This window comes from Sceloporus occidentalis, unplaced genomic scaffold (genome assembly GCF_023333645.1).
Source record: "Sceloporus occidentalis isolate IW3139 unplaced genomic scaffold, rSceOcc1.0.p SCAF_64, whole genome shotgun sequence".
Lineage (NCBI taxonomy): Eukaryota > Metazoa > Chordata > Lepidosauria > Squamata > Phrynosomatidae > Sceloporus > Sceloporus occidentalis.
Window position 1 is genome coordinate 3,515,254 of NW_028317044.1, and position 25,428 is coordinate 3,540,681.

The 25,428-nt window shown below is 43.9% G+C and overlaps 2 protein-coding genes across 7 annotated transcripts in view; one reads left to right on the plus strand and one right to left on the minus strand.

Moving 5' to 3' along the window:
- Nucleotides 1-62: 62 nt before the first annotated feature.
- On the minus strand, nucleotides 63-19,668 carry LOC149287136 (replication factor C subunit 2). 2 transcript variants are annotated; one of them, XM_089493409.1, is made up of 11 exons: nucleotides 19,570-19,668; nucleotides 12,692-12,761; nucleotides 10,496-10,537; nucleotides 9,687-9,793; nucleotides 8,742-8,843; nucleotides 7,844-7,944; nucleotides 5,455-5,612; nucleotides 3,035-3,100; nucleotides 2,177-2,257; nucleotides 1,646-1,759; nucleotides 63-333 (listed from the first exon to the last, which is right to left on the minus strand). In XM_089493409.1, the coding sequence occupies exons 2-11, from the start codon at nucleotides 12,740-12,742 to the stop codon at nucleotides 223-225; spliced, it is 933 nt and encodes a 310-aa protein (XP_089349535.1). In that variant the 5' UTR covers nucleotides 12,743-12,761; nucleotides 19,570-19,668; the 3' UTR covers nucleotides 63-222. The 2 variants fall into 2 exon arrangements, with proteins under 2 accessions (XP_089349535.1, XP_089349534.1); XM_089493408.1 differs by lacking the exon at nucleotides 19,570-19,668 and adding an exon at nucleotides 15,074-15,234.
- A 4,092-nt stretch (nucleotides 19,669-23,760) lies between these two features.
- The window catches only part of LOC149287137 (CAP-Gly domain-containing linker protein 2-like), a 64,142-nt gene continuing 62,474 nt past the window's right edge, over nucleotides 23,761-25,428 (plus strand). For 3 of the 5 annotated variants that reach the window (XM_089493396.1, XM_089493400.1, XM_089493397.1), the window contains exon 1: nucleotides 23,764-24,233. The gene's annotated coding sequence lies outside the window, so the exon portion shown is untranslated. Of the gene's footprint in view, nucleotides 24,234-25,428 lie in introns of all 5 variants that reach the window. The other 2 variants (XM_089493399.1, XM_089493398.1) reach the window with 2 other exon arrangements.

Below are 25,428 nucleotides of genomic sequence, written 5' to 3' on the forward strand. Positions count from 1 at the left end.
AGAGAAACAAAGAGGCATTTATTAATTGTGAAATTCCTGTTGCCACAGTGAAACAAGGCACCTGCCATTTCTGTATCAAACTTTATTTAGCACAAAATGTTTCCTAAAATCTACAGGTCCATTAAAGCATAAAAGAGGTTTGACAGCTGTATCCAAATCCATCACATCTGGAACTGGCCCACCGGATCTCTTCCTTACAAACCCAGGCCACCATTTTGCTTCTCAGCTTGCTGCAGGGGCAGCTGTCTTTTGACAGAGCCGAGCTAGCAGGCCTGCCATTTGTAAGAGTGAGTTCACTCCCTCTGCTATCTTCATGTGAGTATAGCCAATTTCCTAACCGTACAAAGAAAACAAAAAGCACAGATCAGGGAGTGCAAAATCTCAAGTCCTGGGGCCGAATCTGGCCCTCCAGTCTTCCTCAGTTAGAAGCCTCTCCCTCTCCATTATACCACTATTTGGTAGTTTCCCTACTTTCATGAAGGCTTTTTGCCATTCAGGATGTTAAAATGTCTCCTCTAAAGCCTAGTTGTCCACACTGGCAAAATAAAGTACTTCAAAATGACATATGTGGCCAAACTGGGTGGAAACCGACTTTGGGACTAAAAAATGGAGCAAAAAGAAGCTCAGATACTCTGATTTAATGCCAACATATAAGCAGCACAAGTGTGGTAATGCCCAGGCAGTATATGGAAGCATGTGCCCTAGGATCAATGAGACGCAGCCATGGCGCCATTGCTTGCCATACTTTTTTATGTTTGAGCATACAGGCGCAGGAATGGCCTGCTGTACCATTGACCCATCACATCACTAAGCTGTCACACAGTCCACAATGTGAAAGTATGACAAACAAAGCAGGTCACCAATAATGCAATGGATGTAATTAAAACATACACAAACATACAACGTCCAATGGGGTGGAGGGGGTAAAGTGGGCATGTATGAGGGGCTGCCATGATTGTGCTTTGTGTCACTGGATGCACCAATACACTGTACTGCAAGTGTATCGCTCATGCGACTGTGTGACCAGTGACAAGGGGCATCCAATGAGACGGCAGCTGGGCAGGAAGAGGAAGGTTATGCCAGTCTCTGGTGGTGTGTTTGTGCGATGGTGTGCACGCATTGGAAGGAGGCCAAAAAAACCACCAAGCCAAGATATGCGGTTTGACACCATATGATGTGGGACTGCCCCTGGGTGTTCGGTCCAGCTTGGATGCACGCTGTGCAGACAGTAGTGTTTTCAATCGGTTCAGGAAAAAACAGGATCATCCTGGATTTTCCTCTCCATCTGTTTAGTCCCTCAGCTACTGACAGTAAGATCTTTAAGCTAAAATCTCCTGATGATTTTAGTTCTACCTTATTACCTGTGGCCGTCACTCTTATGCCAGATCCCCGCTCTTCTGATTCATACACCCGGTTTTACCTTTTCTTATGGCAAGATAACAAACTGCAGTACATATATATGTGAATGTGGTTTCCCACACATTTCAGTCACACTGCGTTCTGTTTTCTTTACCATTGTGAGGAAGAGGCTTCTACTTACCTTAAGCAAAATGGGTGTAGAATAACTAAGCAACATACATGCATGTGTCAAGCAAATTCTCTCACTTAGCTGGTACAACCCAATGCCACTTAGACACCAACCAACCTTAATAAATTCCAGCTTCAGATACTCGGCCATCTGGAAGGTTTTGCACACTCTGAAAATGTTGCCAATGATGTCTTCAGGTGAGTAGCCAAGCTTCCACAAATGGGCCAGAATCTGGGTGAAGAAAGAATAGAAAGCCATGTTCCAACTCACAACACAAATCAAAAGAGCAAGGTAACAGCAGCACGAACATAGCCATTCATAAACATTAGGTTCAAGATCAAGCAAATGCAGACAGTTTAACAGTGGCACAAGATAAAAGCTGAAGCCCCCAAAAGCAATGCCTTTCAACTGGTATCTCTATCACTGGTGTGACTGGTGACAACATTGCTCTCTGGGCGAGGCCCTTGCTTTTTGGAAGAATGCAAAAGTGTTAGTGCAAGAATAGTTCTTCAAATGTTGTCAGTCTACAACTTCCATCAGTCCTGCAGCTTGCATCCTTGTTCCCCAATGGACTAAAACGTTTGCCCTTTTATCCTGGCCAGAAAACAAAAGGGGACAAGGAACGAGCAATTCTTCTCACACACCCACCTTGTAAGCTTCATCGATATTTGCGCTGACACAGTGCCCAAGCATCTCCTTCACCAGCAAGGGATGGGGCTCATCACATACCTGCAGCAAAGGACAGAACCTACTAGTTAGCCAAGATCCCCCAACAGCTTGAAAAATATAAACTGAGCAAGATGATAATCATCCTTGCAGTAAAAACCATCTACACCACAGATTAACAACTGATATTTGAGATGAGTGAACTAAAGGAATGAAACACTTGGATGAAGGAATAGAGGGAATGCTTATCAAATTGGGAGCCAAATTAGGAGGGGTAGCTAATACCCCAGAGGATAAGATCAAAATTCAAAATGGTCTTAATAGATTAGAAAGCTGGGCCAAAACTAACAAAGTGAATTTCAGTGGGGAGAAATGTAAGGGACTACACTTAGGGAGGAAAAAAATGAAATGCACGGATATAAGATATGTTCCTGGCTTGACAACAATACATGGTTTGTCTTTTTTGCAAATTATCAACTTAACTTGTACACTGAACCTATCATACATAAAGCGGGAAGAGACGCAGAAAGAGGCATGAAAATTGAAGGAAGGAACATCCGCAATTTAAGATATGCAGATGACACCATATGACTAGCCGAAAATAGCAACGACTTGGAACAGCTATTGAAGAAAGTCAAAGAAGAAAGTGCAAAGGCAAGTTTCCAGTTTAAAATTAAGAAAACAAACCTGACAGCAGTTAACAACAACAACAAAACTGAGAAGAAAAAGATAATTTGACAGTGCCAGCCTTTCCAGCCTGAACCAACATTCCAGCTTGTGCACATAGCACACTTTATTTTGCCTTTCGTCAAGCTCCAAAGAGAGAAAGGCTTTACTAACCTTGAACACATTCTCGCTGTTTACAAAACCAAATCCAGAATGGGTGGACTGCAAGTTGTTCAGTGCCTGTTGAAAGAGTAAGGTGGTTTTTAGAACAGATAAATGGCAGATACAAGACTCTCAGAGAGACAAGACTTTTCGGCTGGCTTCCTGTTAGTGACATATGCAGGTTTAAGTCTACTTTAGGACCATGAATCCTTTTTTGTCATCTATGTGGAGGTTGATATTTCTTTACCTACTTACTTATATCCTCGTCCACCTTCCTCAATTACCAAAGCTGCGATCAGGACTCAAATGTCCATTCCATGGCTGGAGGAAAATGAGGAGCATCCTCGCAGAAGCTATCATTGGCCTGAGAGTGGTTATTGCCAGACACTTCGCCAGTCCACCCCTGCCCTTCGCCAGCCACAGCTGTTCAGGCGGACTATAGCAGAAAATCTGGTGGGCGACCAGCATGGAACGGCAGCAGAGTTCTGCTTGGGTAATGCTTATACTACACTTGGCCTTTTGCAGGATAGAAAGGCAGCACCAGTGGTGGCAAGACACATCTGAGTGACACACTGCAATCACTGAGCACTTTAATGCTTTCCTCAATTCAGGTCACTAGGAGAAGGCGGATGAGCCAGGCAGCTGTTGAATCATAGAATCATAGGACTGGAAGAGACCCCAAGGGCCATCCAGTCCAACCCCATTCTGCCATGCAGGAACTCTCAATCAAAGCATCCCCGACAGATAGCCATCCAGCCTCTGCTTAAAGACCTCCAAGGAAGAGACTACACTACACTCTGAGGGAATGTCTTCCACTGTCAAACAGCTCTTACTGTCAGGAAGTTCTTCCTAATGTTGAGCTGGAATCTCTTTTTCTGTAGCTTGTATCCACTGCTCTTGGTCTTGTTCTCTAGAGCAGCAGAAAACAAGCTTGCCTCCCTCTTCGATATGACATCCCTTCAAATATTTAAACAGGGTTATCATATCACTTAACCTTCTCTTCTCCAGACTAAACATCCCCAGCTCCCTGAGTTGTTCCTCATAGGGCATGGTTTCCACACCCTTCACCATTTTAGTTGCCCTCCTTTGGACATGCTCCAGTTTCTCAACATCCTTTTTAAATGGTGGTGCCCAGAACTGGACACAGTATTCCAGGTGAGGCCTGACCAAAGCAGAATAGAGTGAAGATGAATAGAAGCTCAGTAATTGCTGAGTTCAGGCAAGCTTTGCTGTCATGAGCTGATACTTTTTTAAGACTACAGTGAGTGAGATAAGGCTTTCTTAATGCCACTGAGCTGAAATGAAAAACAGAACTGCATTCTTCAATGATCCCACCTCAGATAAGGGGCTCTCCATGACTAACCTCCCATGTGTGCCCTCTGGGTTTCTTCCCCTTCTTATTTCCTCTCCCTAAATGGGCAAAAGAAGGCTTCCAAGCCCTTTCCCTGAAATCCTTCATCTTTCCTCAACTGTAAAGTGTCCTACAGGTGGATCCACATTGCACAACTACATCCATTTGATACCACTTTAACTGCCATGGCTCCATCCTAGAGAATCATGGGATTTGTGAATGATCTTGCCTCTTCGAATGATCTAGGCCAGTGTTTCCCAAACTTTGGTCCTCCAGGTGTTTTGGACTTCAGCTCCCAGAAGCCCTATCCAGTTGGTCAATAATCAAGAATTCTGGGAGTTGAATACCAAAACATCTAGAGGATCAAAGTTTGGGAACCACTGATCTAGGCCATTCCCCTGGATTATGGCACTAGAACTCTTTAGCATAGAGGTCCAAGTATCTCTCAAGACTACAGACCTCATTCCGGATGAAACTTTGGCAATGAAAGCAGCATCCAAGCGTTATCGTTGCCTAGAGTAGCTACATCTTAGATACATGTGAGTGCAAATGGGTGTGTGGACCCTGACTCCGCTAACAGCATCACATCCAAAAGCACTGTGGACCTCTGGTTTAGAAAGAAGCAAGTGGAGTCTCATTCCTTGGAGGTCTTTAAGCAGAGGCTGGATAGCTATCTGTCGGGGATACTTTGATTGAGATTTCCTGCATGGCAGGGGGTTGGACTGGATGGCCCTTGTGGGCTCTTCCAACTCATATTCTATGAAGACTGAACCCAACGTTGTCAGTTTTCTTACTTTCTTGTAAAGCCCTCTCTTTAGGTTTTGACCACAGCAGCAACCCTGCTGCGCTGCTTGTCAACAGTGCAAGCCACAAGGCTTCTGCAAAACCTGTGTATCCTCTGGCTAGGGCCAATGCTAAGTTTTACCTAACCAAAGGGCCTTGGGAACTAATAACTGCAAAACCACACAGCTTAACCAGAGCACACTGCAGAACAGAGGATGGAATTCCCCACTTCATGGGCTGATTTAAAATACAAAACTGCAGAAGCGTCTACATGTTTGGCTTTTGCTTTTCTACCCACCTGCCTCATGTCTCCCTGGGCTGTGAAGATAATGGCTTCCAGTCCATCATCTGTATACTGCACATTCTCCTTCTCGACAATTTTCATGAGCCTCGCAAGGACCTGAGCGTCTGTCAGTTTGGTGTAGCGGAGCACTGCACAACGGGACTGGATGGGTTCTAGAGAGAGGGAGGAGACAGCCTGTTTAGGTGCACAAGAAGCTGCCTTTTACATGTCAGAACGTTGGCTCATGTAGCTCCATACTGTCTACACCGACTGGCAGAAGATTCCCTGAGTTTTTCTTTTCTTTCGGTTTAATTATCTTGCCGGTTATATGTTTTGTGATCGACACGTACTTGTGTTGCTCATTTTATTATGTGCGGTGACACCATGTCAGTGACATTTCCTCCCCAGAGATGCTTGCCTTTCTGGTGCAGACCTCTTTATTCTCTGAGACTGTGATGCAGAAATAATCCAGTTTGAGATGACTTTTACTGGCCTGACTCAATGTTATACACACCTTATATACGTATCTGAATGTAATGTTATACTCAATCATTTTTAAATAATTTTCTGCATAAAACAAAGTTTATATACCATCAGAAAGCAAAGGAGGATGATTTTGGGATATTTTGGATTTCTGGATAAAGGAGACTCAATCTGTATAATAATAATAATAATAATAATAATAATAATAATAGTGATTCTTAATATCCTGCACTATGCACTGCAATCTCTAGAAAGTTCTTTTATTTGGATAAATCATGTGGGGTTTAGTGGCATATGCACACGATAGAATATGTTGATTTTTATATTTCATTTTTCTTAGAATCATAGAATCTAAAGTTGTTCTTTATTCACTTCCCTTCTGTCCTGATATTTTTTTATCTTCCCTTTGTACTTTTGTGATTTAAATTTCATCTTAGGAAAAGACAAAAGGAAAAAGCAAACATTTCCAAGAATTGTTTAATTATTCTCTACTGTTGCACTTTTATCCTTTTATTTAATTACCATCCATCCATCCATCCATCCGAGGTTTTAGAAATAAACAGGCAATTCTTTCTATAAAACCTGATTTGTTTGTGTCTCCCTTATCCCAATTGCATGCATGCTTTATTCACTGTGGCTATTTCTGTCTTGGTTTTACATTATGCTTCTATATTCTGTTTTACTGTATTATTGCTATATTTTTAACAGACAGAACACTACTCAGAGAACTTTGGATATCAGGAGCCTTAAAGGTGAAACAAACAAAAACTTGCAACCAAGCACAGCATTATGATGTTCAAGATGAAAACACCATAATCAGATCTCTTCAAGAGAAACACTTCAACGGTTTGAACGGAAGCTGTGCAAGAAACAAGATACTTGTATTTTCAGATCAATTTCCAACATTGTTGTCCTATATCCAATTGCCAATCCCAAGCAGAGTAGACCCACTGAAACAATGGTATTTCCTTGAATGCTGACTTACCTTTCAGCAATTAACTGAAATATAGGATGATCTCATGATAACATTTAAGCTTTTGACTTCTTTGTCATCCTCACCCCCGTCAAGATTTTGCAGACTGGAAATGAAAAACTCCCTCCCTCCATGATAACTGTCATCCTTCGGCCTGTGAGGGAGTGACCAGGCAGGCCCAGCTCCCCCAGGGCTAGCCTGAAGAAGAAGAGCCCTCCCTCCATGGTAACTGTCATCCTTCGGCCTGTGAGGGAGTGACCAGGCAGGCCCAGCTCCCCCAGGGCTAGCCTGAAGAAGAAGAGCCCTCCCTCCATGATAACTGTCATCCTTCGGCCTGTGAGGGAGTGACTAGGCAGGCCCAGCTCCCCCAGGGCTAGCCTGAAGAAGAAGAGCCCTCCCTCCATGGTAACTGTCATCCTTCGGCCTGTGAGGGAGTGACCAGGCAGGCCCAGCTCCCCCAGGGCTAGCCTGAAGAAGAAGAGCCCTCCCTCCATGATAACTGTCATCCTTCGGCCTGTGAGGGAGTGACCAGGCAGGCCCAGCTCCCCCAGGGCTAGCCTGAAGAAGAAGAGCCCTCCCTCCATGGTAACTGTCATCCTTCGGCCTGTGAGGGAGTGACCAGGCAGACCCAGCTCCATCAGGGCTAGCCTGAAGAAGAAGAACCCTCCCTCCAGTCCATCTGTCTTGGTCCAGGCCTCAGAGGGAGAGAAGAACCACTGGACTTCATGCCCTTTCCCAACACCATTCCCTTCCCCTTTTGTGTCGTGTCTTTTAGATTGTAAGCCTGAGGGCAGGGAACCGTCTAATTGAAAATAATAATTGTAAGCCGCTCTGATAGCCTTTAGGGATGAAGGGTGGGGCATAAATACCATAAGTAAGTAAGTAAATAACTGATCACTGAAAGAGACTCACATGCCTTTCCATTCCCAAGAGGATGAAAGGTCTTACCTATGATTTTGTCAGAAGCATTGCAAGCAAGAGCAAAGCGCGTTGTTTTGGAATAGATCTCCATCGTCCGTCTCAGGGCTTGCTGGGCTCCATCTGTCATGCTAGGGAAGATATGGATTGTGTGAGGAAGGCAAGATAATTTAGCCACTGACACCAGCAGAATGCCATATTCCACATGAGTTTTGCTATTTATCTGGTAGCTATCAGTAGGCATTTAATTTGGGGGAGGGGGTGTCTCCAAAGGGAACATAAAAGATCTAGAGAAGCAAAATTCACCCAGTTATCCAAATTAGCTTGACATGTAGGAACTTCTATTGAAACAGACTTCTTTCCCTTATTTAAAGAGTGCAGAAATGAGCAGTGCTTGGATTTTGCAGGAAAAGCAGAGCTGAAGATCAATAACGTTACCTGGTTTGCATATATGAGTTAAATGTTATACAGTGGCTCCTCATTATACGCTGGGGTTTGGTTCTAAGATCCCCCCGTGGATAACAAAATCCAAGGATACTCAAGTCCCATTAAATATAACGACATAGCAAAATGGCGTCCCTTATAAAAAATGGAAAATCAAGGTTTGATATCTGAAATGTATACTTTTTTGGAACATTTTCAAACCGTGGATGCTTGAATCCGTGTATAAGAAGGGTCGACTGTACTCAAATACATTCAAAGCTTTATATGGAAAAAGTGAACTGAAATACACACATTTTAATGTTATTTTTAAACAATTAAATCAGATTTTTATCCACCATGGGCTGGTTATGGTAACAGCTGCCTCCTCCTGTGATTTCTGAACGATGGTGTGTTTTTGTAATGTAATTCTATCACTCACCTTGGTGATGGAGGACATAACCCGGCAAATATTAGTCAAATAGGATTAGGACACAGAGACACACACCTGTCTGCTTCGTCCAAGATGATGATCTTATGCCGGCCTTTTGGAAGAGTGACCTTCTGCTGAGCAAACATCTTGATTTTGTTCCTCACAACATCAATGCCCCTAAAAGCAGAAAGTTCAGCCATTTTTATTCACTCAGTGGATCACCAGATTTGCAAGTAAGTCTAAACAAGAGCTGCTTGTTGTTATTTGCTCTGAGGTTGGTTTTGGCTTATGGAAACTCTATGAATGGAGACCTCCAAAAACTATCATAAATAAATAAATATGTTATTTATATCCTGCTGCCCTGGACAACCGGGGCGGCTTCAACAACAGCCCTACGCAGGTCTTGCAAACTCAGGGCAGCTGTGGCTTCCTATACTAAACGTTTCATTTTGGATTGTCTCATTGTAGGGTTTTGAAGAAAAGAGATACAGTATACAGAAATGGTTCATCTCTCTCTCCACTGTACTAACAAGAGTTATCTAAAGAGTCACAGAATCATAGAGTTGGAAGAGACCACAGGGGCCATCCAACCCCCTGCCATGCAGGAAATCCAAATCAAACCATGATTGTTGTCTCTGAAAGATCCTCCACCATGTCACCTCAGCAGCTGTCTGGCACACAGAGGCCTGTTCCAGACTGCCAAAATAAAGCTGCTTCGGGTCTCTTTGGAGGTATGCTATTTAAATGATGCATGGGTCCTAAGAGTCCGGAGGTTGCGCCAAAGCCACACTCCATTCCTAAGCACCGGAGTGCAGCTTTGGTCCAGCTTCAGGATTCTTAGGATGCATGCATCGTTTAAACAGCATACCTCCAATGAGACCCCAAGCAGCTTTATTTTGGCAGTCTGGAACAGGCCTTAGTCTGGTTCCGCAGCAAAAACATCCATAACTTGGGAAACCCTACCAGCCCCAGTGAGCAGAATAGCCCAATCCAATGTCTGCTGCAGCGCTTTTAACTGACCTGTCGTTTGACGCATTAAGCTCCAGAACAGCATCCTTCAACGCAGGGCCCAGAAGAGCTCGTGCCAGGCAGAGGATACTGGTGGTTTTACCCGTTCCTGGCGGACCCTTAACATGAAAAAATTACCAAAGGTTACTGTCATGCCAATGTATCATAAACCCCACATGCACACTTCTCTTGGCCTTTTGCAATTTTGTAGAATCATAGAATAGACCCCCAAGGGCCATCCAGTCCAACCCCATGCCATGCAGGGACTCTCAGTAAAAGCATACCCAACATGCTTTATTTAAATTTTTTACCTATATTTCCCTTTATTTCAGAACAGTTTTAAAAACTATTCACATTATGCAACAATTAAAATAAACCATTTTGGTCTCTGTTGCTTCAGAGTTTCCACCAGAACACGCAGAACGCAATTTGTAAATCATAAATTTAGGGCTATGAGCCACCCTAAAAATTCTTGCAGTTATAGAGCAGGATGATTTTTAAAATCGTAACTGTAGGCATCTAGTGCTGTCCCTCGGAGTGTAGTGGAGTCTCCCTCCTTGGAGGTCTTCAAACGGAGGCTGGATGGCCATCTGTCGGGGATGCTTTGATCTGGATTTCCTGCATGGCAGAATGGGGTTGGACTGGATGGTCCTTGTGGTCTCTTCCAACTCTATGATTCTATGAACCATACACCTAGTGCTACGTTCATCCTCACCGTGACCCTCGTCGACTTGCCAGTGACTCAATGTTTAAGGCTTGCTCAGCTTTGAAATTAAATGCTCACCACAAGCAGATAATCTGTTGGTTTTATCAATACTTACTGCAATAATAATATTTGGGACATTTCCTTCCCTTGCAAAAACCTAGAAGGGAAAGAAAAAAAATGAAAATCTGTAGAAATAGACAGACACACCGCTGAACTTAGAAATGTTTAGAGATATCTTTGCAGAGTGAAGAATTTCAAAACTATGTCCTCAATTTTTATACCTCTAACACAGTGGTTCTCAACCTTTGGTCCTCTAGATTTTTGAGACTTCAACTCCCAGAATTCCTGAACAATGAACATACTGACTGGGACTTCTGGGAATTGAAGTCCAAAACATCTGGAGGCCCAAAGGTTGAGAACCACTGCTCTAACAGCTCCATCTTCTGTCAGTATTTCTATTCCTCCCTAACAACCCCACATAAGCAGCCTTGTTTAAAAAGCGCATAAAAGTGATTAGCATGTCAAAATAATAATAATAATAATAATAATAATAATAATAATAATAATTAATGTTTTAAAAATGTTCCCAGCCTGCCAGGGGCTGACAAAGAAGGACAAAGAGCCCTATCTCACCTTCTGGACTTCCACATGTTTTGAACTTCACTTCCCAGACTTTTTGACCATTGGCCGCAGGGGGGCTAGTGGTTAAAGTTCAAGCCATCTGGAAGTTTGAGATTCGTAGCCTTAGGGAACCCTTACTGAGCAGGCATGGCCCAAGCACAACTATAAACATGTTCTTAAATGTATTTCAAGTATAGAATTCATGTCCTTGCTTTGCCTCTGGAGGAGGCTGTACGATGGAGACGGAAGGAAAGATGGAACACTGGCCACATGGACATCAAAAACCGACAAGATGAAGTTGCGCCATGCTGAGAAACTCATATCGTTCTGAGATCTAAACTCTGGTGAATGTAAATCACATATTAGTCGGGACTATTAAATAATACTCCTTATCATATACAGTATTTACACAACCCATGTCAACAAAAATACAGCACACAGGCCAATAAAGAAATAGTATATTGGCAGAGTCCTCTCCAGGCCCCAATGCGCTCCAGAGCTTCTGGAATCGATCTGTGTGGATGAAGGGTGTGCAGAGGAAGAGGAAGGCCCACCGCATGAGGAGGGTGCTCCCTTAACACTGTATGGAGTTTTGTGTGACCTGGGAAAAGAGACATTTTCACATGGCATCAAAAGGTTCATCAAGAGGTTAAGATGGATAGTTCAAAGAGTTAATGACAGGTAGAGGTTAAGATGGGGACTTAAGAGGGATAGAAGGAAGGAGAGGAGAAGGAACGGAGAGGAAAAAGGGAAAGAAGAGGGGTGGATAGATGTGGAAAAGAAGGGGAAGAGGATAAGGAAAAGGAGGAGAAGGGGAGGAGAAAAAGAAGGAAAGGGAAATGAATAAGGAGAGGAAGGGAAGAAGGTGAAATCGCTATCAACCATGGATAAATACACATCCGAAATGTGCCTCCTTAAGCTTGTGTTTAATGTTTTAGATTTGTTATGTGTTTAGAGATTCAAGTTTTCATGTGAAAATGATCAATAATTTGCTTTTAAAATAAGGTTAATGAAAGAACCACAAGATAGCTCTCCTGGAGGAAGGGGAAGGGGAGGGAATCCCACAGGTGGAACATCACAGGTAAAAACATGCTCTCTTCTTGCCATCTCATTTCCGACAATGTGTGGACCTAACGGAGACTGCCAGGTGACCCCGACACCTGCAAAAGCCGCTACAAAGGTATGCGTTCTTCTCAGCTGCTTAGAACCAAGTTTATTTCAAGCCAGAAACTGAATTTTGATGTAATGTCTGAAGTGTGCGCACCTGGATTGGCGGAAGAGGAACGAAGCGCCATGGCCCTAGAAACCCAGCTAGCCATCTCTGCCAGACTCAACAAAGCAGTAAGTGACTTCTTTAGTGCTTCAGTAACTTCTGTGTGCTTATTTAAAAGGCTGACATTAGTCCAAAACACATTGCAGAAATAATACAGCTTGAGAATGCTTTTACTGCCCTGGCTCAGTGCTAGGGAATCCTGGGAGCTGTAGTTTTGTGAGACATCTAGCCTCCTCTGTCAGAGAGCTCTGGTACCATAATAAACTACAGTTCTCAGGATTTCCTAGCGCAATTAAAGTGGTCTCGAAGTGGATGATTTCTGCAGTGTGTTTTGGACCCTACTCTTGAACAAGCTCTCTTAGGAAAATACAAAACCCTGAAATGGCAGTTTTTTAATAAGGGAAGTGATGCTCTTACCTCCAGTCTGCTAACAGTGTCTTCATTCCCAACTATTTCCGACAGCTTCATAGGCCTGTACTTTTCAACCCTGTGCCAAAAAATTATACAAAAGAGATTAAAATCTCTTTCCTGAAGTGGGAAAGAAATCACACTCAGGAAGACTGGAAGTCTATCTAGGTGCGATTGGTATGACAGTGGAAGACGCTGCCTCGGAGAGTGGTGGACTCTCCGTCTTTGGAGGTTTCTAAACAGAGGCTGGATGGCCATCTGTCGGGGATGGAGTGTGAATTACTGCATGGCAGGGAGTTGGACTGGATGGCCCTTGGGGTCTCTTCCAACTAGAGATGTGACGGCCTGGAAAGAAAACAGAAAGAAATGGGGAAATTCTGGGTTTTTTTGGCTGAAGCAGTTTTGTTCTTTTTTGAAAAATTGGAATAAATTGGAAAAAGGAAGAAAATCAATTATGGAGTGTTGTATTTTAGCACGTATATATAATCTTTAAGTACATTATCAAATTGTTCTAATATCTGTGCAATCAATGAGGAGGACAGGCCAGTCTTAGGTTACAAGCGGAGCTCTCCAATGCAAAAGTAAGTATTCACCTGTAGCCTTCCCAGTCTATTTGGTGTATATTGGCGTATATTCATGTGGGGATAGAACTGATACACTGTAGGTTACAGAATCGCCAACACATACTGGTCAATTCTGCGAATCGGTTATCAAGGGGCAGCCAAAGCATAGCCCTCCAGATGTATTGAACTGAAATTCATAGAATCATAGACTTGGAAGAGACGACAAGGGCCATCCAGTCCAACCCCATTCTGCCATGCAGGAACTCTCAATCAAAGCATCCCTGACAGATGGCCATCCAGCCTCTGCTTAAAGACCTCCAGGAGACTTTGAGATGGCATCTTCCACTGTTGAATAGCCTTACTGTCAGGAAGTTCCTCCTAATGTTGAGCTGGAATCTCTTCCCTGCAGCTTGCATCCATTGCTCCGGGTCCTAGTCTCTGGAGCAGCAGAAAACAAGCTTGCTCCCTCCTCAATATGACATCCCTTCAAATATTTAAACAGGGCTGTCATCATATCACCTCTTAACCTTCTCTTCTCCAGGCTAAACACCCCCAGCTCCCTGAGTCGTTCCTCATAGGACATGGTTTCCAGACCCTTCACCATTTTATTCGCCCTCCTTTGGACACATGGCTCCACTTTCTCAACATCTTTTTTGAATTGTGTTGCCCAGAACGGGACACAATATTCCAGGTGGGGCCTGACCAGAGCAGAATAGAGTGGCACTATTACTTCCCTTGATCTAGACACTGTACCTCTATTGATGCAGCCTAGAATCGCATTGGCCTTTTTAGCTGCTGCATCACACTGTTGACTCAGGTTCAACTTGTGGTCTACTTAGACTCCTAGTTCCCTTTCCCAGCAGTCCACCCCACTGGCTATGCAAGTAAGGGCTGATGGGAGATACAGTCCTAACAGGGATGAGGAAATCAAGAGCGAAAGGCTTTCCATACTTGGGATTGGAGACTGCAATCAAGAAATAAGAAGACGCCTAGGAATGGGGAATCCACTTCTGGATTTGGGGCGGTGGGTCATTTCTAGCCATCTGTACGGCTCCGGGGGACTATTTACATAAACCAGCTCTAATGAACATACAAGTTACAATGCTCTGGTACCAGAATGAATTGCAATACCCAGAATTCCCTAGCCTTGGGCCATGGCGGTTAAAGTGCTGCCCATGCGGACACCATCAAGTGCTCAAACCCACTGCAGAAATAACCCAGTTTGAGACCGCTTTAACTGCCCTGGCTCAGTGCTAGGGAATCCTGGGAATTGTACTTTTTTTGTGGCACCAGAGCCATTTTGTCTTGTGACACGTTGAGCCACAACGCATCCACAACAAACTACAATTCCCAGGATTCCCAAGGCAGCTGAAGCAGTCTCAAACTGGATTATATTTCTGCTGTGTGTTTCGGACCTTTAACTTCTATGGCTCAATATACTATGGAATTCTGGGAACTCTAATTTTCTGAGACATTTTCTGTGCCAGAGAGCTCTGCCAGTGCCACGAGAGACTACAATTCCCAGAATCCCCCAGGGAAGTTAAAGCGGTCTCAAACTGGATTATATCTGCAGTGTGTTGAATGTTTTATAGGAGAAAATGAGATCTCCTTGAATTTTAATAAAAGAAACAACTATTTGGCTATCTATGCTTTGCAGGAAGGATGTTTACTGCCAGAATTTGGGAATATTCCATAGAAAGCGCCTATATAAGGGCCGCTCTGTGTGAGAAACGACCCGAAACTCCACCAACTCCGCCATATTGCTCTGAATCCTTATTAAACGCCTCCTGCTCCCCCCCAAACAGCCGCCAATGCCTCTTTTCCTCACCAGGGCAACTCGTAATGGCCGCCATTAGGCCCCGCTGCGGCCTTCTCTTTCTGAGAGGACTGCTCTGGTCCTGAGGCCTCCATGGCAACCGCCGCCATCTTGGCCGCTTCCCGCCTGTACGCTGGTCCCGCCCACCTCACCGCCTCAGGGGCTTTTCGGACGCCATCTTGATTGTGGGCAAAAGGGGAGACCGGGAAACCAGGGTGACCTCAGCAGAGCGGGCGTCGCTCTGCCCATACATGGGCGGGGCCTACATTCCCCGCCCTTCCCTTCAGTGATGACTAAACATTGGGCCCTCTCAGAGGTGTTGGACTTCAACTCCCAGAGCTCCTCACTATTGGCCAAGCAGGTTGAGGCTTCTGGGAGTTGAAGTCCAATAACCTGGACAACTGAAGTTTGGCCTAAATAACCCTTTTACAGCTACTTTTTAAAAACAGTTTTGTTGAACTTACACTCTTAAAACAAAGTAGCTATGGTCTCAAACCACACTGCAGAAATAATGTATCTTGAGACAGATTTAACTGCCTTGGTTCAGTGCTAGGGAATCCTGGGAAAACTAGTTTTTAGAGACTCTAAATAATGGTCCAAAATGGCCTACATGAAGGTCCAAAATATCTTTCCTTCCTCTCCATCTAAAGAATGGTCCAAAATATCTTTCCTTCTTCTCCATCCCTAAAGAATGGTCCAAAATATCTTCCCTTCTTCTCCATCTCTAAAGAATGGTCAAAAACATCTTTGCTTCCCTCCATCTCTAAATAATGGTCCAACATATGGACCATTAGTCTGATTAAAGAAATCATGGTCTCCATCATGACTAGATCATGATCTCAAAGACTATTACACTCCCAAACCACACAAATATTGTTTCTAGTAAAGCATGCTGTACAAAATGCGACATACAAATAATTTTATTCAGATGACAAGGCTTTGCAGGATATTTTAAAGGACATAGGACAGTGGGCCCTTGGTATCCTCTGGGGTTGGGTTCCAGGACCTCCCATGGATGCTCAAGTCCTATGATATACGACATTGTAGGAAAATGCTGTTTCTTATATAAAATGGCAAAAAGGTTTGCTTTTTGCAATTTATATTTTCCACTCGCTGGATGGTTGAACCGGAACTTCGGACCTGGTCCTTCTGAAGAAAGGACTGCGAGCTTTGTCCCAAATTACAATATCAGAACATGCCCTTAGAACTTTTATATCGTTGAAAGCCATCTAGATCCAGCTCTCTTCTTTTTGATCAGAGCAGCCCTGTGGCCATTGCAGTAACATCTTGTTTAATTTAACTTCAAATATTCGTGGTTTGTATTACTATTTATAGATCAAGGGTAGGAATCATGCAGCCCTCCAGATGTTGTTGAACTCTAGCTCCCAGCGTTCCTCGCCGTTCGGTATTGCTGCCTAAGGAGCTGCAGTCCAATAACATCTGGAAGGCCATATGTTTTCCATTTCTCAAATAGATAGATAGATAGATAGATAGATAGATAGATAGATAGAGAAACAAATAGATATACTACATGAAGTTGAAGCATTCCTGGTGTGCCTTTAGTAAGGAAGCAAAAACACTGTGAAACTTCTAGCGATCGCTTGAGGGCTTCTTCTAAAAAAACATCCAGGGATGGCTTTTCCATTTCAACATCCTATATTTTTCTTATTTCTCCTTTTAGCGGGCAGATTTAGCAGATTGCTACGCATGGCTTTTAAACCTTGATTTGATCTTGGGGGGGAATGTCTTTGGCGATAGTTATCGCACAATGACAACTCTGACACATCGCTGCTGTTTTATTCCCCAAGTGAAGGAATAAAAAGACTTTGTTCAAAGGGGCTTCTTTGTCAGAAGCTTTGGGGTTTTTCCAAATTCATCTTTCAACCTTAACCCCAACAAACATGGAGGGACCACTGTATATATGTTTCCCTCCTTTATTGGACTATGTACTTCTGATTTGAACGGCATAATCTGTGCAACTATGGTTGATGCTTTATGCATCATGTTTGCTTTATGCATCATGGTATCACAAGCTTACACCTTTAAGTCATAGGATATTATTACAGGACATTACTTCTTCTGTGCTTATCACACAATTGTGGAAAGTACTTTCACACAAAATTGTGCTTATCAGGACATTGTCCCGTCCAGAAAGCGTGATTGAATGTCATCACGCAAAAGGCTTTCTCACTAAATTGCGCTGATCCCGTGAATGTTTCTGTGGAATTCAAAGATATAGCCCCATTACTTTGTGAAATCATTATGTAGAGAGACCTTATAGTACCTTTGAGACTCACTGAAAGAGAGAAGTTGGCAGCATGATGTTCACTAATGGCCGTTGTTCAAACTGGACTTGCTCCTTCATTTCCGTACCCAACGGATTTTGAATTTGTATTGACATTCTCACATACCAATGGCACATACATGTGTGTCCCTGGTTTCCACTCCACCAAATGCATCTGAGGGAGTAGAGTTAAGTCTACGAAGGCTCATGCTGCCAACTTCTTTCTTTCAGTGAGGAGTTTATCACACAAAGGAGATTGGGAATTTATCCCGTCAATATCCCGGGAAATTCGTGTAATTACGCGAAACGATTTCACACGACGTCGCACAAAACCCGCCATTAAAGTGGTCACAAAGAAGCATTAACACGCATCTTTTCACTTTCGGGGTTTCGGCGACAATGCATTTCTGGTATCACTGATTACCAGCTTAATATACTTTGCTGGAACATTGCTGGATAGATTAACAAACAGCAATACCACTCCTTTATAAACTTCATAACTAAGGCGGATATTCTCCTTTTCCAAGAGGCATGGTATACAGAGAATCTATGGTTAAATGACTTTATCTCGTGTTCTGTGAATGCCTCATCTAGTAATAAGAAAGGAAGAGCACTAGGTGGTTTAGCAATTCTAATAAGCACTAAACTACAAGCTAGCATCATCAATTTCCGATATCGCTTTATTTGCGCAATTACATGTGATAAACATTTGCACAATTACTAGCCATTTGGCTTGATTTGTGGGATGCTTTAAATGCACTTTAATCTCTCTTTAATGCTGAAACTGGCCCCAGTGTGATAAACTCTTCAGTCTCCAAGGTGCGACAAGATCTCTTTACGTACTTTCTGTGCAATATGGGAGCACTTTGGCCAACGCTTCGCATCAGGCATGTGGGGGACTAGCAATTATTTGTCGCCAGCGTGCCAGCCGGGACCATCACTACATTTGTGCCCATAGGATGCAATGCTTCCCCCGATGGAAAGATGCCAGGGACCAGCAACCAACAGCTCAGGGACTGGCACTGGTCCAGGGTCCACCGCTTTGAATAGCTTCTGCATGGATTTGTGGCAGAGCCGAGATCTGCAGGCTCTGTTTCCCACGCCATCAAACCCTCTGGGATCTCCCTTGGCTTTTGGGAAGGTGGGCCATAGTCCCTCCAAGAAACATTTACTTCCTAGACCTCCGGCGCATCTCCCCACACATGCACACACATGCCTCCTGTGTGTTTTTTGCTGTTCATGAATTTAATATGAGCTGCTTCTCTGGAACCGTTCAAGGAGGAAACCATTGCCAGCTGGTGTCGCCCAGAATCATGCATTGCTTTGGTTGCTGAGGCCTCCTGCTCCGAAAATGGCATTTCCACTTTTTGCAATGCAATGGTGTCCTTTTCCCTTATACGCTTCTTATCCCAAGAAATAACTCCCAGTCCTCTCTAAAGTGTAAAAACGGCACTTAATCTGCCTTGATGCCAATAAGAAAGGGCAGCGATTTTGCCTGCTTAGGGTAACATGCCAACGTGATACGTTACATGGCTTTCTAATCTTAGATGGCTTTCTAATCCTATCCATATGGGTTGCAATAAGGAACTTGTGATGAGAAAGCCAAGGGGACGATAAATCGCCCCATGAAAATCTCCAATACCGGGAACAAAAATTAAATGAGAGAAGAGGGACCTGCAATAGGAACGGCGCAATGTGAACGCATGCTCCTTGCTCCCAATGTGGCCTGACAGTTCTTTCTCCTACTCGGAAAAAGTACTTTTTTGGACTCTAATTCCCCCAAATCCCAGCTCTAGCCTAAAATGGGACCAAGAAGAGGGAGGAAAAATAGGAACCAGGCAGCACCTTTAAGACTAAGTGGTTTGCATTTTAGCATGAGCTTTCGTGGCTATAAAGCCACTTTTTCAGATGCAGTACAAAGTATTAAAAGCTCAGGACAAGTATAGGGCAAGGGACATGGCCTGTCTTTTCCTGGATTGTGTTATACCATATATACTCGACTATAAGTCGACCTCATGTATAAGTCGAGAGCAGGTTTGGGGGCCAAAATGATGGATTTTGATCTGACCCATGCTTCCTTCTTTGCTCAAAATTGCAACCAGAAGGAATCCTTCTTTTCTCTAACCTTCTCCTCATCACAGCTTGCTCCTAAGTTCCGCATGATTGTAGAATGGCAAATAACCTTGGATTTGTGAACCCTTGGGTTCTCATTCTCGTTGCTCACCCGGGAAACACATCCACATTGCTTGCAAGCGATTCCGATGCTCATTATCACATTATCCATCAGTCTGTCCTCGCTCAGATCTGGCCTGTGACCTGGAGGGAAGGAGGAGGGGGGAAATCAAGGTATTAATAATTGCTGACTTGGAGCCTCAAGGAGGGAGAGCGCAAGGACAAAGGAAACACGATAATGAGGTGCAAGCGCTCCCTTGCCTTCCTGAGGTCTTTGGATGACCTTCAGAGGAAATGATGGATACGGCAGACAGTTATGGATGGATTTGCGATGCGAATCAGAAGGGAACAGATTGTCACTTGTCAATATTGACCTTTCTTTCAGCTGGAGAACGTCCAATTTCCTGGAGATGACGGGTCCTGAATGCTGTAGAGAAGGCGCATCGTTTGCTTTGTCCTTTGCATCCTTCATGATATGTAGAGTCATGGCAGCAGAGCTGGGAAACGTTGGCTGAGATCCTACCTTGGCAGATGCAGCTACGACAGCCCAACTCCATCACTGTAGATACTTCAGCTGATACTAACCACTCCGAAGCAGTGTGATGCGGCAGCTAAAAAGGCCAATGCAATTTTAGGCTGCATCAATAGAAGTATAGTGTCTAGATCATGGGAAGTAATAGCGCCACTCTATTCTGCTTTGGTCAGGCCCCACTTGGAATATTGTGTCCAGTTCTGGGTGCCACAATTCAAAAAGGATGTGGAGAAAGTGGAGCATGTCCAATGGAGGGCAACTAGAATGGTAAAGGGTCTGGAAACCTATGAGGAATGCCTTGGGGACCTGGGATGTTTAGTTTGGAGAAGAGAAGGTTAAGAGGTGATATGATAGCCCTGTTTAAATACTTGAAGGGATGTCATATTGAGGAGGGAGCAAGCTTGTTTTCTGCTGCTCCAGAGAATAGAACATGGAACAATGGATGCAAGCTCCAGGAAAAGAGATTCCAGCTTAATAGTAGGAGGAACTCCTGATAGTAAGGGCTGTTCGACAGTGGAACACACTCCCTTGGAGTGTAATGAAGTCTCCTTACTGGGAGGACTTTAAGCAGAGGCTGGATGGCCATCTGTCGGGGATGCTTTGATTGAGAGTTCCTGCATGACAAATTGGGGTTGGACTGGATGGCCCTTGGGGTCTCTTCCACCTCTATGATTTTATGATTGTGAGTTCAATCCCAGGGGGCTCCAAGGTTGACTCAGCCTTCCACCCTTTCTATGTATTTGCCTTTGGATCAATTTTCTTCTGGAATAGGGCCTCCACCAACTAGTTCTCCAAAACCGAAAGAGGTTGAAACCCATTCAGTGTGTAGCTCATAAGCTGTTCAAATCAAGCAACATTGCTCTAGGAGAGGTTTGGGAATCGTTCCGCTTTCTAGACGTTGCTGGACTGCAAGTCCCAGAAGCCAGTCCTGAAGCCACAAGGTTGTGAGTTCGATCCCAGGGGCTCCAAGGTTGACTCAGCCTTCCATCCTTTCGTAGGTCGGCCAAATGAGTCCCCAGCTTGTTGTTAAAACTTTAAACAAAAACACATACGCAACAAAAACAAATACACAAACACACACATCCAAAAACATCGCATCCATATCGATTCATCAATAATACTAAAATATATCAACTTCAGATCACATCGTTGCCAATATCAGTTATATACCCTCTTCATTAATTGTTCAACTCTTTCTTTATGGGTATGTCGTATCTTATCTATCTTTTCTTATCTCATCTTCCCTTCTGATATATTCTCCTCTTCTTCCATACCTATTCCCATCTCTTCTATAGGGATATATATATATATATATATATATATATATATATTCAATGTATATGGAAGGTATGCACACACATGCGCTATGTAGTCCAAGCACATTCGTTGACTTCTAAGGGGTCGTCATTCACACTGTGAAAACAATCCAGGATGAATCCAGGTTGAATCTCCATTGTTCACACGCATCCTGAATGCGCCCAATTAAATTGTTGGGAGCTGCCAAAAAAACCACCTATTAATAATTGATATTGGGTATTTCCCCAAATTTTTAAAAAGGATCCACATCGTTGGTAGTGTGAATAAACAACGCAAATAGACCCGGCACCAAATGCTGCATGCCTTGAACATGTTCTGAATGCATCTTTATTCTAATGCTTGCACCTGTGAGCAACCGAATTGGCAGAGATGCACATCGGTTCGGTTCCATAGTGTGAATAACAAACCCATGGGTGAGATGATTCGCATCATTGTGATAACAAAATGAAGTCTGAGTGATCCCTAAACTGGCCGAATACTGGCTTGTATAGAGGAAATACACATAGCAATACACACGGCACACAGAAATTACAGCAGAGCATCCAGTGGTGTGTAATACTGGTGACCCAGAGGTCAGGGAGCGACCCTAGATATGGGAACTGTGCCCTTGCAAACATTATTCCCTCTAATAGTGGGTTTAGCTGGTAAAAGCCCACTAGAGACGGTAGCCAAAATAGGGCAGATAAAAGGCCAATGGCAGATGTCAGCTTGTTCAGCGAAGCCTGAGGTTTGCAAAAATACAAAAGAGCTTTTGAAAAGAGGAGGAGGAGGACACTGGGGAGAGAACAGAGAGAGCAATGCCTGCAAAACGCTCAAAGACATAGCTGCGTTAGTCTGCAGAATCAGTATCTAAAGAGATCTTGTAGCAACTTTGAGACTTTAAATGCATCTCCACTAAATGCATCCGAGGAAGTAGACTTTAGTTTATGAAAGCTCAACATTGCACTATACAGTTACCTCCTCTCCAACAGTCCAGCTTTGACACTGTTGTTGTCGTGTGCCTACAAGTCAAGTAAAGGAAGCCTTTACAAACCCCAAAAAAGGGGGTGTCAAACCGGATTATATTATCTTGTACAGATGCAGCTTCAGAACCCAGCCGCCACTAACTATTCTTGCCCAGAATTTGAGACCAAGGCGCCCGGAAATGGCTTAGGAACCTGATATCTCCAGGGCAGTCTGTTCAAAGACCAAAGGCTGTGGGAATTTGGGCATCTGGATTTTATCACACTGTTTTGTCTGTGCTGGAGCTTTTCCAAATCGTGGGACGCGGGGGAAGAAAGATGGCCATGCAGCATTCAGACTTTCTGCAGGGTTGCAAGCAGCTGTTTCCCAAACCCAGAGCTTGTACTTGTACACTTGTGCTTGGAAGAACTGTTTGGATAGAAACCATTTGCTGAATCATAGTTCCCATCGGCTCCATCTAGCAAAGCCAATGGCCTAGGATGCTGGGAACTACAGTTCCAGGACATCTGGAGGGCCACTCGATTCCCACTCTGGGATAAACCAAAGTCCTGTGGATGTTTCTTCTTCTGCAGATTTATTAAACAAGGCTTAGCCTTTGTTTGGAGTCCATCGCAGGAAGGAGATCAGGAGTGAATACCGATTTCGCACGATGTCGCACAAAACCAGCCATTAAAGTGGTCACAAAGAAGTATTAACACGCATCTTTTTACTTTCGGGATTTCAGCGGCAATGCACTTCCGACATCAATGTATTTGTGCAATTGCGTGTGATGATCATTTGCGCAATTGCCCGCCTTTATGGCTTTATTTGGTCTCTGTGGCCATGTTGTAGAAGAGTTTATGCCTAACATTTTGCCAACAAGAGGGGCTGGCATCTTCAGAGAATGCTGGCATGGAAGAGAGTTGGGTATATGTATACTGTGTGACTCTAGGTTGGGAGGAATGATCCTCACTCTCTTCCATGCCAGCGTTCTCTGAAGGTGCCAGCCACGGATGCTGGCGAAACGTCAGGAATAAACTCTTCGAGAACATGGCCACAGAGCATGAAAGACCCACAAAAAACTATGGATGCCGGCCATGAAAGCCTTCGATCCATCACTGTGTAGTGACTGTTTCTAATAAATCTTTGCAAATCTCTTGCATTCCTGCCAAACACGGTACAAAGTGCCCTCTGCCCTTTCACACTCCTGGCATGCCTTGTTTGTGCTTGTGTTCATGTTAGCTCATTGATAGTTCTGTTTGTGTTGGCGCATTTCTGTTCATGTTAGCTCAAGGAGGACCATGCTTGGATGTTGTTTCCCTGCCCGCCTGCCTCCATTCCACTGCGGCGCATGAGCCTGAGAAACCAAGAAATGAGCCTGCCAGGCCTTGTGTGTGTGTGTGTGTGTGTGTGTGTGTGTGTGTGTGTGCAAGGCCTGGACAAAAACAGCTGGAACAAGGCCCCTCCTTCCTTTCCCCTCCCCTGGCTGTGGCTCAGCAGCTCCTTCCCCTTTTGTTCATTGCAAAAGCTGCAAAGGAGAAGGAGGACAGAGAAAGAGAGGGACCAGAGAGAGAGAGCCTCTGTCCTCCCCATCCAAGGAGCCTGCTTTGTGCCTCCTTCTCCAGCTCAAGAGCATCCTTGGACTGCTCCATCCCTGCATCCCTCCTCCATCCTTTCTCCTTTGGATGCACTTGGACCCTCATCCTTAGGGAGTGGCTGGACCTCCTGCCACAGATTGAAAGCTGCTTGGATTGTGTTCCTCCCTCCCTCCCTTCTTTCTTGCTATCTGTCTCTTTTTAATACATAGAGTGGGTTGGTGGTGTGGCCTACAGCTCCTCACAAGACAAGATCATCATTTCATCATCCCCCCCACACACATCAGACCCTCTTTGGCAAAAGCATCAGGGCTGGAAGAGCTGGAAGAGGTAAGACAAAATGGGCAAAAGAGGGAGAGAAGGTGGGAAGGGGGAAAAAGAGGGTGGGAAAAAAAGAGGATGGGTGGATGGGTGGCAGGATTGCCATCCTCTGCTGAGCCGGCAACAAAGGCGGTGATGGATGGTGTGGAAGCCGGGATGCAGCAGTACCTTGCAAAGATTGATTTGGGAGTGGAAAATAGAAGATAGATAGATAGATAGATAGATAGATAGATAGATAGATAGATAGATAGATAGATGGGGGAAGGCTATAACATGCACAGTATGGTGTATATATAAGAAAGACAGATAGCTGGATAGTTGGGAAGGCTGTAGCATGCAAAGTATGGGGTATATATAAGATAGAGAGAGAGAGAAAGAGAGATAGAGAGAGACAGAGAGACAGACAGGGAAGGCTGTAGCACGCACAGTATGGTGTATGTATGTATACATAAGATGATTGATCGATCAGTTGATAGATGAGGTAAGACTAGTATGCAAAGTATGGTATATATATAAGACAGACACACAGCATGGTATATATATGTATGTATGTATAATATATATATATATATATATATATATATATATATATATATGATAGATAGACAGATAGAGTAGCATTCACAGTATGGTCTATATATATAAGATAGATAGATAGATGGATAGATGGGGGAAGGCTATAGCAGTATGCACAGTATGATGTATATATATGATGGATGGATGGATGGAGAGAGAGAGAGGGCTGTAGCATGCAAGGTATGGTATATATAAAAGATAAATAGACAGATGGATGGCTGTAGCATGCACAGTAAGGTGTATATCTAAGATAGCTAGATGACAGACAGACAGACAGACAGAGACAGATAGAGGGAAGGCTGTAGTATCCACAGTGTGGTCTATATGTATAAGAGAGAGAGATGATAGATAGATGGATGGATGGATAGATGGATGGGGAAGGGTGTAGCATGCACAGTATGGTGTATGTATATATACATAAGATGATCAGTCGATGGATCAATAGGGGGAAGGCTGTAGCATGCAGAGTATGGTGTAAGATAGACAGATGGGTGTATGGTTATCTATGTATACATAAGCTAGATAGATGGAAGGCTGTAGCATGCACAGTATAGTGTACGTGTGTGTAGATAGATGGGGAAAGATTGTAGCATGCACAATATTTTTAAAATGTGCATTAGTACACTGT

Bases quoted from the DNA above. Each gene is read 5' to 3' on its own strand.
- LOC149287136 (XM_089493408.1), bottom strand. From the start codon at position 15,171: ATGGCGGCGGTTGCCATGGAGGCCTCAGGACCAGAGCAGTCCTCTCAG. The intron at 10,538-12,691 runs GTAAGAGCATCA...TTTCCCTTCTAG, and splicing joins ACACTGTTAGCAGACTGGAG to GTTTTTGCAAGGGAAGGAAA. The intron at 8,844-9,686 runs GTCAGTTAAAAG...TTCTGCTTTTAG, and splicing joins CTTAATGCGTCAAACGACAG to GGGCATTGATGTTGTGAGGA.